We start from the raw sequence: 21,634 nt of genomic DNA, 5'->3' as shown, positions 1-21,634 counted from the left end.
CACTGTCCTTGCTCCCAAAAGCACCTGCATCTAAGCCTCAGTAATAACCATGGATGGAAAGATTTTTCTCATCACTAAAAGAATTTAAGGTATTGAAGAGCAGGTAAAGCAAGGGAAAAGAGAGAAAGGAAGTAGAAGTGAATTTCCTCTGCTCCTCTAGATAGCCAGCGCCCTCCCTCCCCAGGCACCCAGCACAAGTGAATGCAGGGATCAACACATTTGTCCTGGAACTTAACCGTATCTCAGCTCTGTCACTTAGTAGGGGCGCAACCCTGATCATCACTAACCATGCCCACAGCCCTCTTCTCAATAGCTACAGAAGACCATCCAAGGTGCAGGTGTGGTCACAGTGGCCCAGGAAACCAGCTCCTGACCTGGGGAGAAAGAATCCACTAATCAGTTGTGGGGAGGATGGGTAGCAGAGCCTGGACAGGTGTGGTCACCTGATGCTTCCCCCACCAAAGGCAAGAATTTACTTCTCTCCCACTTGCCCAGGTCATTCATTCCAGACACAGATACTGAACACCTGAACCCACTTTGGTCTGGGCACTCTTACCTGTGCCAGGCAACAAGGTGTGGTGCAAAGCCATGGGCTTTGGTCTCAGAACTGAATTTGAACACCAGCTGTCTGATCCAGACCAAGATACTGAATTTCCCAGGCTCCTCACCTGTAAATACCTACCTCACTGGGTAACTGTCAGGACTAAACACAGTATCTCACAGGAGAGTACCTGGCACGGGGCCGGGCACATAGTGGCACTCAATTCTTATAACGGCCACCATTTACTGCACTCCTGCTGTGTACCAGGCACTGTTCTAAATACTTGTATAGATTAATGTAATTTCAGCTAATTTCCACAGCAAGCCTACTGACAAGTAAGAAAACTGAAGTTCAGAGAAATTAAGTAACTTTCCCAAGGTCACACAGCAAGTACACGGCAGACACATTAGCAGAGCTGTAGCACGCAGGTGCATGCTTTTTCCAACATATTCTACTGCCTCTCAATCAATGTTGCTTCCTTTGCCCTACTGCCTAGGATCCATGGGATTTCTGGGTGTTTTGTGTTTTTTTTTTTAATTTTTAATTTTCCTTCATAATACACTGCGTGAACCTGGTGGTGGGGTAAGGACAATTCAAGTCAACACTCAGCAGAAATAAAACTTATCAAAGGAAATGGTTCAGGGACACCCTTGAGAAAATGTGTCATTTCAAACAGGTTCCTATGTCAGCTTTCTTAAACCTACTCCTTCATGTGTTATACCACTAACTTAAGGGTTTCTAAAGTGGATGTATGTACCCCTGGGGTGAGCAAGATATTTGCTGGAGGAAAAAGGTTCTCCTTATGAAAAAACTTCTACTTTGTGTTGTATACTAGCATATGTATTTAACTTATTATACACTCATAGGCGGGTGCTCAGAAATTCTGCGACAGTGCGCAAACAGAAGAGTTGAAACACCTACACGGAGCTACCTTCCTCACTCTGAACACATTTTCCAACGTCATGGACAGATGAGCATTCACAGTGACCACGAGAGGGACTGGCTGGCCACTAATCACCATCTTTGACAGTTTGCTTGTTCAATCACTGTATATTCCAGTGGCTATTTGCCCTTATTTTATAAAAATAAATGTGCTGACAGTAAATAATTAGTATCAGTCCCAAACTTAATACAGAGAGAAAGATGGAAACACCAGGAACGCCAAGAGCAGATCTTTAGCCACAATAGACTATCCCCGAGTAAGCCAATTATCTGTTCAACTGGAAGGAACTGAGACAAAGTTATGGAATATGCTGAAAATACATAATTAATGACTGCACCTAGAAAATAAGGCAGCAACAGAGATTATGAATTTGTTGAGCATTCTTGGATGAGAACCTTCCTTTTTACATGTAGGTTTACTTTTTGGCTTGTGCACTTGCGTTCAGGAATACCTTAGTACAAAATAACAGGACTGCAAGTAGCAAAACAGAATTTCCTTCAGTTTCCCCAGAGGCATCAGGAGTTCAGTCCAAAGCCCACAGTACAACTGATTCATCAACGCCCCCGGGGACTAGATTTTTCTTCCTCCTACTGCCTTGCTCTGGAAACAAAAAAAGAAAAGAAGGTATCTATGTACTTTTCAAAAGTTAAGAAGAAGCAGTGCATCTGAGTTCCCAGGCATTAATATGAGAGTTAATGCTCCAAGGCAGAACTTTTAAGAAGGTATCATATAGTCTTATATATGGTTTTTACAGAAAGAGACACATGTATACTTGAGAAAGACTCCAGATATTTCGATTCTCAGGTTACAAAGCTGGCCAAAAACCAGACTGAATGTATCACTCAGAGAAATCTACACAAACATGGAGAGCCTAGGAGTTGGCTAGAGAATCCATCACTTTATTTACAGAAAAAGATGGCCAAACAGGGGAAAATTATACAGAGGCATTCCAGCAGCACAGCAAAAACAATCAAGTCAGCCATCCAAAAAAACTGAATCAAAAACAATGCCAACCAGCTTTCACGCCCACACAGGTAAGGTTTCACTGGGTAACAGCACATAAATGATAATCCTATATCCTAGAGAAAAAAGTAGATAGCACCTTGTGCTTTTCCTTGGCAGGTGGACTGCATAGGCTCGGAGACCTCCATCTAGTCTTTCATCCTCTAATGCAGGGCTAGTTGGTTTCACGTGGAGGCAGTATTGACTTAAAGGGCTTGCTGTAGAGGAGATGGCTATGGTGCAGTTCACGTGGGTGACAGTAAAGCACTCTGATATACTTAGCAGCCCCCCAAATCTTCCAAGTAGGAGACCAAGGTCCCCCTGATTCCCCACATGGGCAAATTTGAGGGACAGGCAACATAACAGCACAGCTGATCCATGGAAGATGGACAGTGAACCAAGGCCTGTTTCCCAGGCCAGTTACTTGTGTACCAGGGCAAGATGGAAATATCAGATATGAAACATTAAATCCATTCTATTTTAGCTTAGAAGGCTCAAATGTGCTTCCAAAAACACCTAGAGGAATCCACCATAAGTGATGGATTTTACAATTTAAGTCTCCAAGAAACAGACAAGGGACTCCAGGTGGCCTATTTGTCTCACTGCAGAAGACGAGGGTGAAGGATCCTTTATAAACAAAGTGTAGAGTCTCCTCACACTTAACCCTCAGCCATTATAATCTCTAGGGCCTGTAATGGGTATACCTTTACAAGGCACCGGCAGGGAGCGGAGCAGAGCAGAGCTTAGAACGTGGGATAACACAGTTGCTCAAAGGTCAAAGGAGAGTCTCTCACTTGTAAAACACAGAGAAAGACAGGACACAGAAGAGGAAAGGCAAGGAAGACACCTGGGAGAGGGAGGAGAGGGACTGGACTGACATATTTATAGACACCAGACCTGCTTGTTCTGCATAGGCAATATACCATGGCTGAGCTGCCCAAGCAGAGATTTGGAGATTGAAACTGATTGACCTCTCAACCTGGGTAGGACACACATGGGCTGAGACATGGAGTGAAACAGAAGGATTATTTTTGGTCAAGTGTTCCAGAAAAGAGGGCAAAAAGGGAGGCTGGGACCCCTGACACCAGACTAGCAGGTAGCTTCTGCTGTAAACTGAGCCTTTATCCATTTAACACACCCAAAAAGCGTCCTGGGGGCATAAGTAAGCAGGAAGTACCTCCTTCGGGGTCCTCTTCCCCGAGTCCCCCAGGCTGTCCTGGATCTCCATCAGCCAGGACTTCCATGGACAACGAGTGCCCCTCTGCACACCTCCACACTGATGGCAGCAGGACCAATGAGACCAGTAGCCGAAGTCCTTCCGCCTGTGCTGATGCTGGAGTTGACACCGGAACAGTGACAGCCAAATTGAAGACTTACCCAGGAAAGGAGGAGGATGACTTCACTTTCACTGGTTGCAAGAAAATAAACCTCTGTCTGAGACAGGTGTCCAGTGAATTTCCCAAGAGATTTCCCACTCGGGAGTTCGTTTTTAGAACTGAGAACCAGGAACTGAGTTACACACCCACATGTGCTTAGCCGAGGAGGAGGGCGACTTTATTCACAGACTACTCAAAAATACAGGCTGCAGAGAACAAGACTTGGACTGGCAAACTCTTCTTCTTCACTGCCTACCCTGGAGTATTTTGGCTGGGTGGCAAAACCTTGATGCTATTTGGGGCAGTGACACCCTCAACCCACATCCACTCCACCCACCCCACCCACCAGCCAGAAGCTGAAGCTTTATGACGAGGTTTCGAGGAAACATCCTGTCCTGGTTTTCTCTGTTCCAACAGGCTCGCCAAACATATCCTTGACCTGGGGCACAGGCAGAGTGCAAACCCAGCCTGTGTTATGTCAGGCCGCTGGTCACCCTGGAGGGTTTGAAGAGAAAAGGAAGAAGGTTCCAAACCAAGTTCACTCAAGACAAATCAAGCTTCATGCTCACCCTAGGTTTACATGCTTTACATTAAGAAAATGCAACAAAAAATTTGTCCTGATTTCTTAAAAACATATAATGTGAATTTTATGACCTTTTCCAGGAGACTCCTGATTGTGTCCTTTCTGCTTAAAGATTGTAGAGGCGACTGGTGTTCTCACGCAAGGTGGCCAAAGTGCGGGAGAGTGGCTGATCTTTGACCCTGGCAATCTCTCGAACTGTATGCAAGGCCAGGCCCGGGTGGGCATACTGGCAAAGGCTTTTGGGAACCTGGAAGACATCAAGCATTCATAACATCACTGTGTCTTCTGTGCACAGCCATAATATAGAACTCCCTCCCTGTCCCTTCCCCAGCAAGGACCTCTTTGGGGCTGCCCTGTAGAGACCCCTTTACCTGCAGGTGCAGGGAGAGTCCTAGTCATGGGGGGCTCTGGGTGAGCAGGGTCCCACGCTTCCTTGGACTACCCTCTACAGGGTAGGGCTTTGCACTGCCTGGAAGAGAGTGGTTACCCTTCAGCTTCTCAGCCCCCTAGACTTTTGGTTCTGCAGAGCAACAATGAGGAGATATCTACATAGCCCAGGGTGGGACCTGGAAGTCACTGGGGCTCTGGCCCTGCCAACCTTGTAAGGGTGACCACCCACCTCCCCACCCCCTCCCCTCCAGGCCTCAACTCAGCCTGAAGACACCCGTACCTGGCGAGGAAGGAAGTAGGGAGCATCAGTTTCCACAATGATTCTGTCCAGCGGGATCTGTTTCAGAGCTTCCCGGGCCTCCCAGGCAGAGGAGTATGTCAGGACCGCCGTGAAGCCCACAGACATGTTGGGAAAGTACTTCAACAGGGGCTCAATGACTGGATAGCTGCCGGTGAAGCAATGCCTAGGGGAGAGACCTCCAGGTCAGGGCTCGCTCACAGTCCCCTCTGCAGCAACTCCAAGCCCCTTTAGATCTAGGACCCATTTTTAAGAATTCCCCGATATAGAGAGACTGCCCCCAAGGGACAGCTCCACCATAAACAAAGTCAAAAGCTGGCTCCAACACAGTAAGAGCCAAGGTGACGCTGGGTGAGCGACGCTCGGCAACCCTCCCTCACGTTGCAGAATACTATGGTCACTTGGAATGACTACCACAAAGAGTACACAGCAACAGTACAGGGGTAGAGTGTGCTTATAACACGAAAAGAGAAGCAGAATGAAAACTGTAGCCCCTCTGAGAGTACAACTACAGCGTGTAAAACTTACGCTGATATAATCAAATGAAATGAAAGGAAATAAAAAATGAAAATACTAGGGAGTGGGACTATTGGTGAATTTTCTTCTCTTAATTTGAAACCTGTTCATGCTCTTGGTGCAATATATATTGTTAACCAATCTGGAAATTCAGGGCTTCCTCCAGCCATACCATGTTGGGTCATCTCAGCACTGGTCTACCTGCCACCATTAGATTTCCTTTAAAGGCAGCCCAAAAAGAAGCAATGAGAAGCCAGCCAACCCAGAAGAGCCGAGGGACTGCCTCGTCGGTGTGCGCCCTCCACAGCCAGGGGTTGGAGGCTTCAACCAAAAGGCCTGACGGCCCCATCCCCCATCTCTCCCACCCTCACCCCCATCTGACAAGACCTAGCTGGGTTCGGGACTCCTTGTTTCTCAGCTAACCCTCTCTCACCCATCTCTAAGGAGCCAGCCCAGGCATCGCCTCCTGACCCTTCATCGGGCTGAGCTGAGCAGCCCTTGCTCTGGCTCCCTAAGCACTTGGGCCCACTTCAGTCCCACGCTCCATGTGCACGGAAGCCACCAGCCGACACAGCTGTCTCCTAGCAGTTCCTCCAGGTGTCCCCAGAGAAAAGCCAATGCCTAGGACATACATGTGGTAGGAGTTCACAGAGAGATACCAAACTGAATTTAACCCCTAGATGCCACTCAGACAAAACATATCCTAGACTTTAATGATATTAATAACTGGGGAAAAGGAGCTTTCAAATTCAAAAAAGGAAAGAAAATGTCTTTTCAAGTACCCTCAAAGGTTCTCTGTGTGCTAAACCACCAGACCCCATAGTCACTCCTGGGAACTACAGTCCTCATTTCTGAGAACAGAGACTCCATGTCAGCCCGCCACCCAGGAAGCGGGGCACGAGAGGCCCTTCCTGCTCACTGGTGATTTAGGGCTTCAGCTTGAACCATAGGGAACTGCCATTTTGTAAGCAATGGTCAAGCATCAGAAATTTCATATAGTTCAACTTAATACTTAATTCTTTAGAAAAGATAGGATATAAAGACAGATTATCATTTCTCTCGTAAGTTTTCATTTTTCCAACTAATGCCCTAGACAGAGGGAAGTTTCTTTCATTTGCCCGCTGAAGTTCCAGTCTTCTAACCTATGGATCTTGTAGTCAGAGGGCACAAATTTTTTCATGATGTCTAGCAGATCTTCATCAGCTTCCCGGCAGTGGATGACCAAGGGCTTCTTTAGAGACACAGCCAGCTGTAGTTGTCTCTCAAACACCTAGGAGAAGACACAGCGACAACACCTGCAGATTAGTGGCACTTCAGAAATCCATTACCTCTGGAACACCCAGCCCAGTGGGCACCCCCATCGTCTCTAATTCTTTATTTTTAAGCTATATAATGTAATAATAACGGCTAATGCTCACTGGGCGCTTACTATGAAGCCAAGTAGTGCTCAAAGCACTTCAGGCATATTATAAACACAACCACCCTGAGGTGGGTACCACTGATGTCAGCGCCTCAAGCAGTGAGGCCAAGGAACTTACAGCTTGTAAACTGTAGCGCCCGGATTCAAATTTGAACCCAGGCAGTAGCCACTGTGCAATGCTTATGTGAGGGGGCAGGGCAGGCTCTAGAACATCAAGTACAGAGTTAATGTCCTTCACCTCACCGTCCCCACTTCCACTCCCAAGAGGTATCAGCTTCCATACCTTTCCGTACACAGAGCTGTGTGTGTGTATGTGTGTGTGTGTGTGTGTAGCTCTAGCATAATGACTGGCTCTCAGAAGGCATCTTTGAAATATCTTCCAAATATTTGTTGAAAGAATAAATACTATATTTTTTACAACTTGGTTTCTTTACTAAATCAAAATCAGATAGTCAGTCAATACCTACAGATATACTTCATTCTTTTTAACTCTAGCCACTGTTAAATTTTCATTAATAAAATATACATATTATTAGTAATTTAGGCCGAGCGCGGTGGCTCACACCTGTAATCCTAGCACTCTGGGAGGCCGAGGCGGGAGGATCGCTTGAGGTCAGGAGTTGGAGACCAGCCTGAGCAAAAGCGAGACCCCGTCTCTACTAAAAATATAGAAAGAAATTAACCAAACAACTAAAAATATATATAGAAAAATTAGCCGGGCATGGTGGCACATGCCTGTAGTCCCAGCTACTCAGGAGGCTGAGGCAGGAGGATCGCTTGAGCCCAGGAGTTTGAGGTTGCTGTGAGCTGGGCTGACGGCATAGCACTCTAGCCCAGGCAACAGAGTGAGACTCTGTCTCAAAAAATAAATAAATAATTTAAATTAAAAAAGTACGGCTAGAATCCCTTCTTTCCTCTATCAGACCAGGTTTAGACCAAAGAACAAAAGTATTAAGTCTCTATAAGCAAATTACCTCATCTCAATGTTGCCATGAGTAGTTTTTTCAATCATGGAATGTAATTCATGTTTGCATTTTTAGCATCAAATAATAAGAGGCTTCTGGTAATTTGAGTCAGGTGATATTCACTTGAGACTGACACAAATCTAACGCTTGCACTGCCTCTTCTCAAAATAACAGCACTAAGCCAATACTAATTCTGATGTAATTTTTGTTTAACCTGTGTTTTCAACTAAAGGACAATGACCAGAGACACCAAAATTACAGAATGCTTGGCAAGGGCTTTAAAGACTGGCTAGTTCCAATATCTACAGGCGGGCAGGCCCCTCCCAGATGCATCTGCTACATGCTCATCTGTCCTTTGACTCCTACAGAGGCAGGGGGTGTCAAGAGATCCCAATTCCATCTTTTAATTCCTGCCTCTAAAAATGTACTCCTTAGAGTAGTTAAGCAAACTATGATAGCCTTAGGGTGGAATATTACACAGCTGTTAAAAATATTTTTCAAATTTTAATGAAACAGGAAAATTTCACAAATGGAAAAAAACATTCCAAATCTTTAAAAAAATTTCCTAATTATCTTTTTTAAAGCACATACATACCACACACTTCTTTGATTCTATGATAGGTGCTTATAAGACAAGCCACTCATTAATGGTGTCTTGCAATCTTCCAAGGGACAATAACATTAAGTTTTTAATGTTTTGTAAAACACATCCAAATTTCAAAAATGTTAAGATGGAAGAACAACTCATTAGAATGCAGGAACTTGTGGCTGGACTGGAGCTATCTACATGTCTACAGCATTTGTCCTTCCGAGGACCCAGCTGAAAAAGAACAGTGAATGAGTGCAGGTAAGTTACTGACCCAACATAATTACTCTCTTCCCCTTGATAAGCCTGGGTTCCCAGCTGATCCATTACTTCCAGGGATTCCAGAGTTAGTCAGTCTCTCCTGGGGGTGGCCCCAGGTGTCCCTTGCGTATTTATTACCTCAATAATTAATTTCAGTCAAACACAAATAGAGACAGATGCAGCCTGGGTGGGGAAGAACAGTCTATTCTCCCTGGCATCCATCCCAGATGCCAAGGAATTCTGATAATCGTATCGGCTGTGTGTGCAACTTACACAAGAACTATTCAGGCTCTAACTCTCAAGAGTTAAACAGTTAATCTGTAAACACAGAGATAAACAAGGAAAAAGTTAACAAGGGTTTGCTCTGAGTAGCAGAGTAACTACAAATTTTTTTTCAATTCTTTTGCTTTTTTCTATTTTCCAATCTTTCCAGAAAATATTAGGCACAAAAAGCAAGTTCTCTCCTATAACGAGCCAGTTCTGGTACCCTAGTGACCCGGCCAGATAGTCCTCCCATAGGCTTTTCTTCTATCCTTCCCAAAACATTCAGCAGTCTGCATTTGGGCAAATGCAACTCAGCACAGACATCCAACTAGTACAGTTGTAGTTACCACCATTCATCTCATCTGGGTGCTGAATTTTACATTTATTAATACATCAAGAACATAGAATCCACTTGCTCCAATCCAGCCTAGGAGTCCCTAATGTTTACAGAAATATTTCCAGTCTTTTCCTTTCCTTTACATGCAGCTTCGCCCCCAGCCCAGCCAGCAATTTATTTCCTCTATTTTCCACTTTTGAGTCATATCTCATCAAGCCAAATGATACCGTATTTATCACCCATGCTATCGCTTCAAGTTCAGTTTGTTGTGCAGCATGCCCCATGGCCCTTTATATACAAATCTACCTGAAACTGACAACTTAACAAAGGAAAAAGTTACTGTGAAATATGTAGCACATTTCCTGGCGCCAAGTAGGCATTCAGGAAACATCAGCTATACAATTAAACATAACACCCCTCTGAGTATACACTTCTGAACTCTTTCTTCCTCTTTCCCTACCACATCTGACGTGCACGACAGAAACCAGATGGGAAAGCACAATATTAAATATTTGTCCCACTTTCCTAAAAATTACTTTTTCCTGTGTTCAGATTTAGCTATTTTACCATTCACCTTTGGCCAATAAATTGCTGCCTCAAGCCAGATTTGAGACAGTGCCAAAATGAAAGCTGGTGTGCCAAATTCTGCACAGGGTGGAGTCCACGTGCCTGCTGCCCAGTGCCTGGAGGCTGTTGGACATGCAGACTCAGACCTCTCAGGCCTCCATGCCAGTCCAGGAAGGAAGCACATTCTCCAAGAACAAATTCAACCTCGGAACCAGGGAAGAGGTGGAGTGGGAGGGTCTTTCTCCTTGTCCTGCTCCTTCAGAAACTTCCGTTGAAATGCTACAACTTTTCCCTTGCCAAAATGCCGTGCTCAAAAAATACTATGAGGAAATATGTTAAGACTGTAATAGTCTTGGCCGGGCACGGTGGCTCACGCCTGTAATCCTAGCACTCTGGGAGGCCGAGGTGGGCGGATCGTTTGAGCTCAGGAGTTCGAGACCAGCCTGAGCAAGAGCGAGACCCCATCTCTACTAAAAATAGAAAGAAATTATATGGACAGCTAAAAATATATATAGAAAAAATTAGCCGGGCATGGTGGTGCATGCCTGTAGTCCCAGCTACTCGGGAGGCTGAGGCAGGAGGATCGCTTGAGCCCAGGAGTTTGAGGTTGCTGTGAGCTAGGCTGACGCCACGGCACTCACTCTAGCCCGGGCAACAGAGTGAGACTCTGTCTCAAAAAAAAAAAAAAAAAAAAAAAAAAAAAGACTGTAATAGTCTCATCTCTGGTTGAATGGGAAATTGCCTTTTTTATACATTTTTACATTTTCCAAATGTTTTGCAATGAACATATTTAACTTTAAAAAAAATGAAACCAAAATCCAAAGTTTATTGCTTCCCAAGAAGGAAAGAAAACAAATATTTTGATACTGCTACCTTTAATCATAAGCACCCACAAAGTAACTCTCCCCTCTCTTACATAATAAAACTGAAAAATTAAAAATAGCTTGTGAAGCATTTGAAAGATGACATCTAGATGGTCTGGATGGGAGCAAGTAAATTTTTAGAGATTCTAAATTCTTCTTCTTTTTTTTTTTAATAGACAGGGTCTCGCCCTGTTACCCAGGCTGGAGTGCAATGGCACAAATATAGCCCACTACAGCCTCGAACTCCAGGCCTCGAGAGATCTTCCCACCTTGGCCTCCCAAAGTGCTGGGATTACAGGCGTGAGCCACAGCACCTGTCCTGGGATTCTAATTTCTTCAGATCCAAAAGTAGAGAAATCCTTATTGTTAGGTTTCAATAACTAAAAGAATTAAAACTCTAAGCAGACTAAAGAGAGCTTCATTACCTTGTGCTGTTCTGGGACAGGTGTGGTACACTTGTAAGAGTAATCCAAGCCCATTTCCCCAAATGCCACAGCCTTGGGGTGCCTTAAGGCTTGCAGAAGATTTCTTTCTTGACTTTCATTGTAGTAACGTGCAAAATGAGGGTGACAGCCAAAGGCCCCCCAAACCAGATCTTCTTTCAACAGCTCTTCCCACAGGCAATCCGTTAGTGTCCGAGGATCACAGAAGTCAGAGATGCAGCCCTGAAATTCCTTAGGGAAGGAGCTGCTATAAATTTTTCTGAACTTGGTAAAAGTCCCTTTGAAAGACAACTTGGAATAGAGCATGTCCAAGTGACAATGGGTATCAATGAAGCCCTCCTCCAGGCTTGGCTCCCGGTGGCTCCGAGGAAGGGAGCTAGATGTGTGTCCTCCACAAGGACGCAGTGGCGTCTCCTCTTGGAATGTTCTTTTCTCCTTCAACTCTTCTTCTTCTGAGCTTCTGGAGAAACTAAATGACCTAGAGTTCTGGGATCTGCCTTCCTCTGTGGCCTCCAAGTCTCTGGAGGTGTTTTGGGAGCTCACTGTAGAGTTGGGGGAATAGTCACTCAGGAGACTCCGGCTGCTCCTCCCAGCCGGGGCTGTGCTGCTGCTGCTGCTGCCCATGGAGGGGTAGGCTGAAGGCTTGGGGTTGCTGGTCCAATAGCTGGCGTAGTCACACCAAGGACTACTGTACAAGTGAGGCGGGTACATGACATAGTCTGTGGTGAAAGGCGGCGGCTCTGGAGCTGCTGGGAGTTTCAGTGAGACAGGCTCCTCCTGAGAGAATCTGACTGTGGAGACCTCATCCACATCAGACCAGTCACTTCCTGAAGAGAGGCGCTCTATCACCACCTCCCTATCTTTATGCTGTAGAACAGAAATAACAACGGGTTAGGCTTCCTACATGAACACTACCTCCCATACTCAGTCAGCAGCAGAACATAAGCTCTGGTTTTTCTGGCCACAGGGAAGGCTTTGCATTGGCTCATTAGCTCACCTTGTCACCTGGTTTCCTCACAATTTCCAGAACTCAGCCAAGTTACAGCTGTGAATAGTCATATCAGGTTCAAGGAATAAACCTGTGACCATGGTCTCATAATGCCACTCCTAAAGGGGATGCTATACATGCACTCCCTTTCTTAATGACCCCTCTTGAGAAAAACACTCTCTAGAACACATTCCGTATTGGGGAGTTTGGAGGCAGAGCCCAGCTTTTCATCTCTAACAACGTATCCGATATATTCAAAATGCAAAACCACAACAGTTGTGGTAGTTTTAAAATGTGTGCCCAAATTATTTTTGTAGCCCCTACACTACTCCCCAATGAGAGGTGGGGTCTATGACCCCTCCCCTTGAATCTGGGCCAACCCAGAGACTCAAGTGTAACCAAGAGAATGCACCAGAAGTAAAGCTGTGTAACTTCCAAGGCTCAGTCAGAACCAGCAGCTTCCACCTGCTTCTCTCAAATTGCTCACTCCAAGAGAAGCCAAGTACCGCATAAGAAGTCACACCACCCATAGGTATGCCAGTTTATAACCCAGCTGACATCCTAGCTGACAACCAGCATCTTGTCTAGCCCAGCAAGCTTTCACATGATTGCAGGCCTTGCCAATATCTGAAAGGAACTACATGAGAGACTCCCCCCAAGCAAGACCTGCCATGTCTAGACCTTTCTGAATTCCTGATCTGCAAAATTGGGAACAAAATAAGTTATTTTAAGCCAATGGCTAGCAATAGTAACCGGAACAACCATACCTTGCATTAATCAATTTAGCCCTACTAGAATGTAAGTTCCACAAGGTCAGGAATTTTTTTTTTTTTTTTTGTTGAGACAGAGTCTCACTTTGTTGCCCAGGCTAGAGTGAGTGCCGTGGCGTCAGCTTAGCTCACAGCAACCTCAGACTCCTGGGCTTAAGCGATCCTACTGCCTCAGCCTCCCAAGTAGCTGGGACTACAGGCATGCGCCACTATGCCCGGCTAATTTTTTCTATATAGATTTTTAGTTGTCCATATAATGTCTTTCTATTTTTTAGTAGAGACGGGGTCTCGCTCAGGCTGGTCTCGAACTCCTGACCTTGAGCAATCCACCCGCCTCGGCCTCCCAGAGTGCTAGGATTACAGGCGTGAGCCACCGCGCCCGGCCAGGAATTTTTTTTTTTCCACTGATGTCTCCCAAACGCCTAGGCCAGTACCTGGCATGTAGTAAATGCTCACAAACAGTTGCAGAATTAATTTGTAGAAATAAATGATATAGGCCGGGCGCGGTGGCTCACGCCTGTAATCCTAGCACTCTGGGAGGCCGAGGCGGGTGGATTGCTCAAGGTCAGGAGTTCGAGACCAGCCTGAGCAAGAGCGAGACCCCGTCTCTACTAAAAATAGAAAGAAATTATATGGACAACTAAAACTATATATAGAAAAATTAGCCGGGCATAGTGGTGCATGCCTGTAGTCCCAGCTACTCGGGAGGCTGAGGCAGGAGGATCGCTTAAGCCCAGGAGTTTGAGGTTGCTGTGAGCTAGGCTGACGCCACAGCACTCACTCTAGCCTGGGCAACAAAGTGAGACTCTGTCTCAAAAAAAAAAAAAAAAGAAATAAATGATATAATGGTTCCTGAACTTAGCTTCGCAACATCACCAACTGGGGTGTTTTAAAAACAAATTTTTTACAGGTAGATGTGGAACTATGAATAAGAAAAAAAAAAAAAAAAAAAAAAAAACACAAATTTTTAAGGCCTACTCTACCCTGAGATATTGTGATTCAGTAGGTCCACAGTGGGGCCAAGGAATCGATCAGTATTTAATTCTCCAAGTCATTTTGATGCAGACCAGGTTTGAGAAATATGGGAAGCACACAGATATCAACTCATGCTAAAAAAAACTTAAGTGCCATCATTTCTCCTTGTAAGTCAGAGGCCTTACAAAGTTCTTTTCTTAATATAATTAAATATAATTCACATAATGAAACAAAAAATCCACTGTGAAGAAGCATTATGAATTGATTAAACTGGGACAACACTTTTTTACTGTTGTCTATACTAATTCTATATATCTGTAGCTATATTCCAAAAGGAAACAAATATTGGTAACAAAAATTTAAATGAATTATAAATTTCCTGCTTTATATTTTCCTGCCTTAGATAATCTTGCTGCTATTGCTTTCTTGAATAGCAGAAATATCCAAATAAGAATCTTTTCTAAAATGCAAAATAACTTAAATTTACAGCACATTTAAAATTTAATCTGAACTCTTAAAGCTGGGTGATGGGTATGTGGGGATCCATTATACTATTCTGTTTACTTTGAATATGTTTGAAATTTCCCATAAAAGGTTTTTTAAAAATTATCTGTGAAGAGCCGGGCACAGTGGCTCACACCTGTAATTCTAGCACTTTGGGAGGCCGAGGCAGGATTGCTTGAGGACAGGAGTTCGATACCAGCCTGGGCAACATAGTGAGATGCTGTCTCTACAAAAGATTTAAAAAATTAGCCAGGCATGGTGGTGTGTGCCTGTTGTTCCAGCTACTTGGGAGGCTGAGCTGGGAGGATTGCTTGAATCCAGGAGTTTGAGGTTGCTGTGAGCTATGATGACGACACTGCACTCTAGTCCAGGTGACAGAGCAAGACCCTGTCTCAAAAAAAAAAAAAAAGGCCAAATATAAGGTGAGGTTTTTCTCCCCAAAACTGATCTCTTAGAAAAGGAATCACTTTATATTCAAATCCTTACAAAGGCTCTTATCTTAAAAGGTATACACTTGCTTGAAGAAGACAACCCCAAATAGACCTCAACCAAGCTAATTTTGGATGCTTACAGAGGTTCACTAAACCCGTTTTTTGAAAAAGGTAAGACAGGCCAGATGCGGTGGCTCATGCCTATAATCTTAGCATTCTGGGAGGCCGAGGCGGGAGGATCGTTTGAGGTGAGGAGTTCGAGACCAGCCTGAGCAAGAGCAAGACCCCATCTCTACTAAAAATAGAAAAAATTAGCCAGGCATGGTAGTACACAACTGTAGTCCCAGCTACCCAAAGGCTGAGGCAGGAGAATCGCTGGAGCCCAGGAGTTTGAGGTTGCTGTGAGCTAGGGTGATGCCATGGTACTTTTCCAGGCAACAGAGTGAGACTCTGCCTCAAAAATAAATAATAAAAAAATTAAAAAGGGAAGAGGGAAGAGGGAAGCAAAGAAATGTAACATTTAATTATTATTCCTGGGGACGTGACCTCACAGTTATAAGTTCTAGATGTTATTTTTAACAAACCTTTTAAGAATCACTTTTTTTGTTTAAGATCACTGTTAAAAAACAGTATGAGGCCGGGCGCGGTGGCTCACGCCTGTAATCCTAGCACTCTGGGAGGCCGAGGTGGGCGGATTGTTTGAGCTCAGGAGTTTAAGACCAGCCTGAGCAAGAGCGAGACCCCCTCTCTACTAAAAACAGAAAGAAATTATACGGACAGCTAAAAATACATATAGAAAAATTAGCCAGGCATGGTGGCACATGCCTGTAATCCCAGCTACTCGGGAGGCTGAGGCAGGAGGATTGCTTGAGCTCAGGAGTTTGAGGTTGCTGTGAGCTGGGCTGATGCCACGGCACTCTAGCCCAGGCACAGAGCGAGACTCTGTCTCAAAAAAAAAAAAAAAAAAACCCAATATGGTTAAAGATACACTGAAAAAAATACTCAAGAAACTTCTAATAGCGGTTATCCAAGGTGGAGGAAAAAGGCACTTAGAAAGCTACTTTCCACTAAATACCTTCTATTTCTAAACCATGGGAATACATTTACTCAAAATGTAACCTAAAAATAACTGGAGATGATCACATTGTGGCAATCCTAAAAACACACCTCCAGGAAAAATGGAAAGAGACTGCCTGAATATGATATGTGCAACTTGGAATAAAATTTCCAGCAACATCACACAGATTCAAAAGTGCTATATCTCATCAGCAAACTCTCAGCTGCAGGAAACTACACAAGACAAATGACCCCGTTTCTTACAACAGATAAATTACAACATCTTGGCCACAGAGGATGACGGGAGAAATCTACAGAGACTAAGACTTGACACATTTAGAAATTGCCACATATGGTACATATTTGGATCTTGTTTCAAACAAACTAAAACAATCATGAAACAGAAATTTAAGCACTGACTGGATAGGAAAATGGCAGAGTGAGGTGGGGAAAAGTAATTTCAAAAATGCACATGTACCTAGAAATACATAACATAAACAGACTTATGTCATCTAAATCCTTGAAAGGTTTATATAGTCAAGTTGGCCAATTAAAGGTTTTTGGATTTTCTTTTTGAAAAAATGGGAGACTGCCTATCTTCAAGATTGCCTTAGGTTCCGGCCCATATAGTAAAATTTAACATTACACTGATTGATAGCCTACTACATTCTAGGACTGAGAAAGTGTTTTCATGTATTAATTCAGGGTTCGGCATACTGTGGTCCATAAGCCAAATCCAATGCCCCACCTGCTGGTGTAAACAAAGTTTTATTAGAACACAGGGCCATCCACTTATATATTGTCTATGGTTCTTTCATTCAGAGTTGAATAGCTGCAACAGAGGTTATATAGCCCACAGAATCCAAAATATTTACTATCTGGTCCTTTATAGAAAATGTTTGCTAACCCCTATATTATTAGTTTTTTAACTATGATAACATTTGAAGAACTATCCCTTCTTATATACAGGAAGAAACCAGGGCTTCAAAGAGGTGAAGTGACTTTCTCAAGACCACATTCAGGTGGCAGGGCCAGGATCTGAACCCAAATGGTCTGATCCCAAAATTCCTGTGCTTACCTACCATACTATGCTGCCTCCAAACAGATACATAACACAGATGACCTAAACGTTTCGTATTACAAACATTAGTTCGGGTATAACTTTGAAAAGTTCACCCAGGGCCGGGGAGGCACCAGCTGCCGCGCGGGGAGGCCGAGGCCGCAGCTTGAGGGAGGCCCCGGCCCCTCTGCGCCTGTGTCTGGCAGAGCCGGTGTGAGACGAGACGATCCTCCTCCGTCGCCCGGATCATCAAGAGTTTTGGCCGGACGTTTGAGCACACACCGAGATACAGTGAGGAGTCAGACGAAAAGCACAGACTATGGCGCTGAAACGGATTAATAAGGAACTTAGTGATTTGGCCCGTGACCCTCCAGCACAATGTTCTGCAGGTCCAGTTGGGGATGATATGTTTCATTGGCAAGCCACAATTATGGGACCTAATGACAGCCCGTATCAAGGCGGTGTATTCTTTCTGACAATTCATTTTCCTACAGACTACCCCTTCAAACCACCTAAGGTTGCATTTACAACAAGAATTTATCATCCAAATATTAACAGTAATGGCAGCATTTGTCTCGATATTCTAAGATCACAGTGGTCTCCTGCTTTAACTATTTCTAAAGTTCTTTTATCCATTTGTTCACTGCTATGTGATCCAAACCCAGATGACCCCCTAGTGCCAGAGATTGCACGGATCTATAAAACAGACAGAGATAAGTACAACAGAATATCTCGGGAATGGACTCAGAAGTATGCCATGTGATGCTACCTTAAAGTCAGAATAACCTGCATTATAGCTGGAATAAACTTTAAATTACTGTTCCTTTTTTGATTTTCTTATCCGGCTGCTCCCCTATCAGACCTCATCTTTTTTAATTTTATTTTTTGTTTACCTCCCTCCATTCATTCACATGCTCATCTGAGAAGACTTAAGTTCTTCCAGCTTTGGACAATAACTGCTTTTAGAAACTGTAAAGTAGTTACAAGAGAACAGTTGCCCAAGACTCAGAATTTTTTAAAAAATGGAGCATGTGTATTATGTGGCCAATGTCTTCACTCTAATTTGGTTATGAGACTAAAACATTCCTCACTGCTCTAACATGCTGAAGAAACCATCTGAGGGGGAGGGAGATGGATGCTCAGTTGTCACATCCAGGAAGCAGCATTATTCTAGCAGCATCCATTCTTGTTTGAGCCTTCCACTGTTAGAGATTTGAGGTTACATGATATACTTTATGCTCATAACTGATGTGGCTGGAGAATTGGTGTTGAATTTATAGCATCAGCAGAACAGAAAATGTGATGTATTTTATGCATGTCAATAAAGGAATGACCTGTTCTTGTTCTACAGAGAATGGAAATTGGAAGTCAAACACCCTTTGTATTCCAAAATAGGGTCTCAAACATTTTGTAATTTTCATTTAAATTGTTAGGAGGCTTGGAGCTATTAGTTAATCTATCTTCCAATACACTGTTTAATATAGCACTGAATAAATGATGCAAGTTGTCAATGGATGAGTGATCAACTAATAGCTCTGCTAGTAATTGATTTATTTTTCTTCAATAAAGTTGCATAAACCAAAAAAAAAAGAAAAGAAAAGAAAAGAAAAGTTCACCCATACTACAGAATTTGGGGCAGCCAAACAAGATGATGATCTATATTAGACGGAAAACCCACCCTCTAAATATTCAGTGGGAAAATTAGGTTACAAAACCTACTTTATGTGGGGATTTCCAATTATATATATATAGCAGGTATAGTTTTTGTCCTTCCCACCCAAAAACCCTTCTAAAATTACAAGAAATAGATTTGAAAAGGCATAAACCTGCTAGGAGAAAGCATATAAAATAAATAGCAAAGCAAATTAAATAAAAATTGGATGCTATTCAGGGTTTACCCAGAAGGGGGAAAAAACTGGGTGCTAGAAACAGACAGATGAATGATTATTCGCTAAGCAGATCACAGATGGCCAAAACCTAAGCCTACAGTGACAAAAACCCAGAAACAGATCACAGGACCCCAGAAAGACTCAGGACTTGGAGGTGCCAGACCTCTCAAAATGAAGGTAAAGTTGAAATAAAAACAGGAGAATCAGTTCTAAGTCTGTGATATTAAGATCCCCAACCCTCTAGGGTTCCCTTTCCCATCAGATCTGAACACTGGTCTTGGTGGTTGTAAAAGGAGGAAAAGTAATACTGAAGGAGCTGGCCTCGCAGTATTGTAGTCTGGCATATGGCATGTGGGCTAGTTTCCAACAAGGTTGAATTCTCTTTGAACTTGTTTCCTCTCCCCATTTAAAGGGAGATTTATAGGGGAGAGGAAACAAGGCTAAAGAGGGAATGTATGTGAAGCGCTGGGAGTCATGCAGTGAATGCTGACCAATTTTACTGTATTCAGGGAGGGATCTATCCGCTTTCCTGACTCTTGATTGGGGGGCCCTTTTTTGTTAGAATAAAAAAAAAAAAAAGATCCCTAGATCCGTGCTCCCACCCTGTGCAGATGGGCTGCCCATTCCCTACCCAGCATGAGATGAGGGTTCATGCTTGGAAAAGTTAAACAAGGGGACTATGGAATAATCAGGGACAACGGAAACATAGTCAAGGGTAAGGTACCATCACACACTGGACAGTGGGAACCCGGGCACCCCCTCAGCCTGACTCCGAGAACACTCCCAGCCAGGTGTGTGCCTCCTAGCAGGGCACAGGATTTCTCCCAGGAGAAACAGCAGCCCCTGAGGATCGGGCCACGGATCTATTCAGGGGCCTCACAAAATTACCTGAAGTCATCACTCTGTACTGAAGGCTACCGATTGATAAGCCCATCACACACACAGAACTTTCAAACAGCTGTTAGTGCTTCATCTTTAAATATGAATGGATATTCTGATGCTTAATAAAGTGTGAAAAAAGTTTTTTTTAAATGAATGGATAGCCAGGATACTGAGGAGAGTTCTACCAATATTTAGGGGGAAAAAAGAAACACAGAGGAATAGTCGTATAGCAGTCTGGAAGAAAACTTCAAAACAAACCTATGTAATTAATATTCTCAGAGAGAGAGATATAAAAACCTCAAAACAGGAAGTTCTAAGAACAGAACACTCAAAAAACCAAAACAGTGCTCTTAGAAATTAAGTTTGTTGAAGTGGAAAGAAAGTATGTATCATCATCATACACCAGTCACGTTAATAATTCATAAAGAAAGCAGAAATGAAAAGAAACAAAAAGGGAATCCTAAAGAAACAAAGGAACACAAGAAAACAAAACACGGGAAAAAAACCCAAACTATTATTAATATCCTTAAAGAGCAAAATCAAGAAATTAGAACCATGAAACAAGAACAGAAGACTATTAAAAAAAAAATTGAGGCCAGGCACAGCGGCTCATGCCTGTAATCCCAGCACTTTTGGAGGCCAAGGCAGGAGGATCACCTAAGGTCAGGAGTTTGAGACCAGCCTGGGCAACATAGTGAGACCCCATCTCTACAAAAAAATACAAAAATTATCTGGGCGTGGTGACCCACTCTTGTAGTTTCAGCTACTCAGGAGGCTGAGGCAGGAGGATCACTTGAGCCCAGGAGTGTGAGGTTGCAATGAGCTATGATGATGCCACTGCACGATAGCCAGGGCAACAGAACAAGACCCTGTCTCCAAAAAAAAAAAAGAAAACTTTTGGAAATTAAAAACATTAGCAGACATAAGAAAAAATTAAATAGAAATGTTAGAAGATGAAGTTGAGGAAAACCTGCAGAAAATTAAAAACAAAAGATATATTGGAGAAAAAAGAAAATTAGAATATCCATCCAGGAGATCATGCACAAAATTAATAGGCATTCCACAAAAAGAAGGAGGAAATAAGGAAGAAATTATCATAGAAATCATCAAGAAAATTTCCCAGAACTGTTCTGGGCAAAAGAATGGATTGAACAAATTCATCTTATATTTACTCTTTCCTGAAACCCCAATCTAAAAAACAGACAGCAGGCTGGGTGCAGGGGCTCACACCTGTAATCCTAATACTTTTGGAGACTGAGGTGGGTGGATCACTTGAAGCCAGGAGTTTGAGACCAGCCTGAGCAAGACCCCATCTCTACAAAAAACAGAAAATTAGCTGGGCGTGGTGGTTGGCACATGCCTGTAGTCCCAGCTACTCGGGAGGCTGAGGCAGGAGGATTGCTTGAGCCCAGGAGTTTGAGGTAGCTGTGATCTAGGCTGACACCACGGCACTCTAGCCCAGGCAACCGAGTGAGACTGTCTCAAAAAAAATTATTAAAAAAAAAAATCCCAAAGAAAAAGTTTCCAATCTGGGATTCCAAAGCCAGCCAAACTTGTAATCAAGGTTGTGGGTAAAATAAAGACAATCTCAGACAAACATGTTTTCCAAAAAAATGTACATCCCAGCCAGGCATGGTGGCCCATGCCTATAATCCCAGCACTCAGGGAGGCTAAGGCAGGTGGATCACTTGAGACCAGGAGTTCAAGACCAGCATGGGCAACAA

General features: G+C 43.6%; 2 protein-coding genes and 1 non-coding gene across 5 annotated transcripts in view; 2 read left to right on the top strand and 1 right to left on the bottom strand.

Moving 5' to 3' along the window:
* Positions 1–2,398: 2,398 nt before the first annotated feature.
* Positions 2,399–21,634, bottom strand: part of TATDN2 (TatD DNase domain containing 2) — a 30,980-nt gene continuing 11,744 nt past the window's right edge. For 2 of the 3 annotated variants that reach the window (XM_069476136.1, XM_069476137.1), the window contains 5 exons: positions 11,338–12,222; positions 6,792–6,919; positions 5,116–5,299; positions 4,517–4,692; positions 2,399–4,357 (listed from right to left, as the gene is read on the bottom strand). In XM_069476136.1, the coding sequence (XP_069332237.1) occupies positions 4,552–4,692; positions 5,116–5,299; positions 6,792–6,919; positions 11,338–12,222 (1,338 nt within the window). In that variant the 3' untranslated portion in view covers positions 2,399–4,357; positions 4,517–4,551. Of the gene's footprint in view, positions 4,358–4,516; positions 4,693–4,816; positions 4,915–5,115; positions 5,300–6,791; positions 6,920–11,337; positions 12,223–21,634 lie in introns of those variants that run through there. The other variant, XR_011234107.1, reaches the window with a different exon arrangement.
* LOC138388282 (ubiquitin-conjugating enzyme E2 D3) lies at positions 17,258–18,721 on the top strand. The gene has a single exon (XM_069476138.1). It carries the CDS (start codon positions 17,459–17,461, stop codon positions 17,900–17,902), a length of 444 nt encoding a protein of 147 aa, XP_069332239.1. The 5' UTR covers positions 17,258–17,458; the 3' UTR covers positions 17,903–18,721.
* On the top strand, positions 19,264–19,400 carry LOC138388997 (small nucleolar RNA SNORA61). The gene has a single exon (XR_011234443.1). It is a non-coding gene; the product is annotated as a small nucleolar RNA SNORA61 (small nucleolar RNA).

This window comes from Eulemur rufifrons, chromosome 7 (assembly GCF_041146395.1).
Source record: "Eulemur rufifrons isolate Redbay chromosome 7, OSU_ERuf_1, whole genome shotgun sequence".
Taxonomy (NCBI): Eukaryota; Metazoa; Chordata; class Mammalia; order Primates; family Lemuridae; genus Eulemur; species Eulemur rufifrons.
This window is presented reverse-complemented; position numbering and strand designations above follow the sequence as displayed.

Coding starts and splice junctions, on each gene's coding strand:
- LOC138388282 (XM_069476138.1), top strand. CDS start 17,459: ATGGCGCTGAAACGGATTAATAAGGAACTTAGTGATTTGGCCCGTGAC.